Genomic DNA, 3637 nt, shown 5'->3' with positions numbered 1-3637 from the left:
TGTTTACTACTGGTGGTTGGCTTTGGTCGCAGTACCGCCACTTTCTGCTCTGAGGTGTACACGCTTCACCTATGAGAAAAAGGAGCAGCGCATGAACCGAACGCAACACACGCAAACCAAACCGAGACAGTCGAACCGAACGGTTCAGACGGTTTTCATAAACCATTCCATCCCTAGTAAATAGAGTTGCCATTGTTGTCTAAGTTGAGCTGGATGCCAGTCGCTTCTGAGGATCCACAAAATCTAACCTGAATATAATGCTTCAATTGTTTGGCAGGTTGGACCCATTTAACATAGATGTCACATATTTAGAATAGCATGGGAACTTCTGACATTGTTGCTGAACTACTGGGGCAACAGTTTTCCCATCAAACAAGGTTTTAGTCATAAAGTGTCAAATAAAAAGCTATTTTAAAGATATTTTTCTCTAAAAACTTTCGACCATAGAGCTTGGTTCATCTCCATCAAGAACTCTGAAATGAGAGAGCTCTTTAGGTATCGGCAAGAACTTAAGTCCAGATATTTTAGTTAAAAAAATCATCCTCTGATTTCACCATTGCCTGTATGACTGAGAACACTTACCAAGATATGGGTTGATTCTAAATACATAATCAGTTGCTTTTTTTCTGTCCTCACAGATCTCAACAAATCGCATGCATCCAATGAGGAGAAAGCTTTGGCCATCCAACATCTCTGTAACCAGCGGGGGAGGTCTAGTCATGATCAGGATGCATCTGAACCTCAGTTGGTAGAAGATACTCTGGTAGAATCACATCCTTCTATTAAAGAACAAGATGAGCAAAGCTCTCTGGGGAATATACAGAAAGAAGATCAACCAGAAACAGATGTGATCAAAGAAGAAAATGATAAACCCACATCTAAATTGGTAACAGAGGATCAAAAGGAAACAGGTTTTTTTCTGAATGAAAAAAAAAATGAACCCGGACCTTCATGGAATGAAAAAAAAGAAGAGGAGATACCATCAGCTCCCCTACTTGGAGTAAAGGAGGAACAAGATTCTTTAGTGTCTATTTATGAAAAGGAGCAACTAGAATATTTGCCACCAAGGAGGGACCAGAATGACCTAAGCAGCAGTCAGGAGGAAGAGCAGCCTGTCCAGAAGCAGTCCATTACCTTGATGGAGACCTTTACTCCTCAGGAAGTAGATTTGAGAGGAAGAACACAAAGAACTGAGCATCCTTCCTTTCATAGGCCTCCCATAGTGGAGAACACAGATTTAGAAGTAAGCAGCTCCGCTGTGTCAGATATTCAGTCGCAAACTGACACAAAACAAAGGCCTTTCAAATGTGAAATATGTGGGAGAACCTTGAAGAATAAGTATATTATGAAACAACACTATATAACCCACACAGAGGAGAAGCCGTTTTCATGTAAGACATGTGGAAAAGGTTTTTCTAGGGTTGCTAGTTTAAAGGATCACATCAAAACCCACACAGGTGAGAAACCTTTTCCTTGCAAGACTTGTGGAAAATGTTTCACTCAAATGACTACTTTAATTGGTCACATTAGAACCCATACAGGTGAAAAACCATTTACCTGCAAGACATGTGGAAAAAGTTTCTCTCAGGCAAGTACTTTAAATGTTCACATCAGAACCCACACAGGGGAGAAACCTTTTATTTGTAAAACATGTGGAAAAGGTTTTGCTACTCGTGGTAATTTAAATGTTCACTTCAGAAACCACCCACACAAGTAAAGGATTAGTCAGTATTTGGAACAATGTTAATTAACACTGGAACACTGAAATCTGTGTTAAAACAAAAGCATACACATGGGAAAGTCATTAGACTTGCATACGTGTTTACAATTAGATTCCATTTTTTGTTCGTTTGTTATAGTAAAAGATTTTTTTTTTTTAAAGTTACTCTTTAAACAAGTGTTTTACAAAATTAGGTTTGGATTATATAAGGTCAAATTAGGGTTGGGTGATAAATCGCTTTAATGGATTAATCAAATTTTCTGTCAATTCTGTAATTATTAAAATTCTCGATTGTGATTCTATTTGAAAATTTCTGCTGGATGTCTCCTCCTAGAGTTTCAGTTTTTATCCCTTTGAAAGCTTGCTTCTCCAGAGTCCATTATTGAAGGACTTTAACCTTTCATTGATAAAGTGCTTACTTCTACTTGCATGTATAGATTGGCATCAGACATGGGCAATGTGGAGTCAATAAGTCATCTCCATGTCATGTATTTGTTCTACCCAGCCACTGAAGCAGATGAGTCCAATCTTCACCGTGAATTAACCTGTCCAGATTGGACTCACCTGGTTACTTGGCTGGGTAGATTAAATACATGTCATGGAGATGACTTGTTGACTCCACATTGCCCATGTCTAATTGGCCTGCAAGCTGGAAATTTCTTTCCTTTTTCATGACAGCAAATCTTGCAATCACCTAAAGGGCTGAAGTCCAATTCATGATGGAGGTTTACTGCAAAGTCTTAAGATTTCTAAACCTGAAATATGGGAAACTTCGAAATGTCCGTTTCACTAAGAGAGTTTACCCAACCTCAGTCACCACAGCAACATTCTCCTCAGAGCTAACCTGGTCGGGAGCAGGCTTGTTTTTTCCAGAAAACTCTGTGTCATTAACATTGGCTCTAAGGAGAGCAGTTTGTCAGATCTGTTGTCATAGTTTTGTGCATAAAAAAACTTTTTGTGTAGGTTTTAAAAACAAATATTGCATGTCCTTTTGATAAGTATCTTATTAAAGAAAAATAATTATAGGGAGAGGATTCTACAACTCAGTTGACAGGGGAAGACATTACTTGTTTTTTGTTTGTTTAATATGAGCAACATGCAGATCAGTAGTAGTATTAGTAGTAGTACATGAAGAACTATTGACATTATTTTCAGATTGCACATAAATAGATTCATTAATTCCATGGGGGGAGAAGAAATTACCTTAGGTTTAGGATTAGGATTCACTTAATGATAAACTACTGAGCCTACTGGTACAATCCGAAGCCATTCTATGGGACTGGTAACCGCTGATAACATCCATTTATTAGGATGATAACATCCAAGGCGCGGATGAGAACAGCCACCTGGTATTTTTACTGTGTAAAAGAAGACTGAATCGACATGAGGCGAAACCCATGAAATGATGCTCAGGTTCTACATATTAAAACTTTTAAGAATTAATTTTCACCTGATTTCACCTAAATAGATAAATTGATCGCTACCATTTAAGAAATAAATCCGCAATGTTATGGTGGTCACAACAGCCTGTGGCAAGCCGCTTTGATATGTATTAATTATACTGAATATGTAGACTATTCCTGATATCTGGAAAAAAAAAAAAATTCTAAAGAATCATTTCAAACAAAATAAACATTCTGGATGTCTAGACATTTATTTCAGATCTTTTTGATGCATTTGTATTATTTTGACTATGAAGAAATGTATTTCAGGGATCATAAATAGGCTACATATTCAGTCAAGCTAATAAATGTCAAAACAGCAAATATATATATATATATATATATATATAGAGAGAGAGAGAGAGAGAGATTTTTTTTTTTTTACAGAAATTCAGTTATTTCTGTCGAAATGTAATTTAGAAAATCTATTATTACAGTTCAGTCAAGGAGGAGAGTGCTTTTAATAAATGTAAAA

The 3637-nt window shown here is 36.8% G+C and overlaps 1 protein-coding gene across 1 annotated transcript; it reads left to right on the top strand.

The window, feature by feature from the left end:
* Window positions 1-638: 638 nt before the first annotated feature.
* On the top strand, window positions 639-3400 carry LOC107101063 (gastrula zinc finger protein xFG20-1-like; the record flags this gene model as incomplete). Its single annotated transcript, XM_015399820.1, has 1 exon — window positions 639-3400. A coding segment is annotated over one exon (1079 nt), but the record flags the coding sequence as incomplete, so codon positions are not given.
* Window positions 3401-3637: the final 237 nt, after the last annotated feature.

The sequence above is a fragment of the Cyprinodon variegatus genome, unplaced genomic scaffold (genome assembly GCF_000732505.1).
Source record: "Cyprinodon variegatus isolate N-32 unplaced genomic scaffold, C_variegatus-1.0 Scaffold1049, whole genome shotgun sequence".
Classification (NCBI taxonomy): domain Eukaryota; kingdom Metazoa; phylum Chordata; class Actinopteri; order Cyprinodontiformes; family Cyprinodontidae; genus Cyprinodon; species Cyprinodon variegatus.
This window is presented reverse-complemented; position numbering and strand designations above follow the sequence as displayed.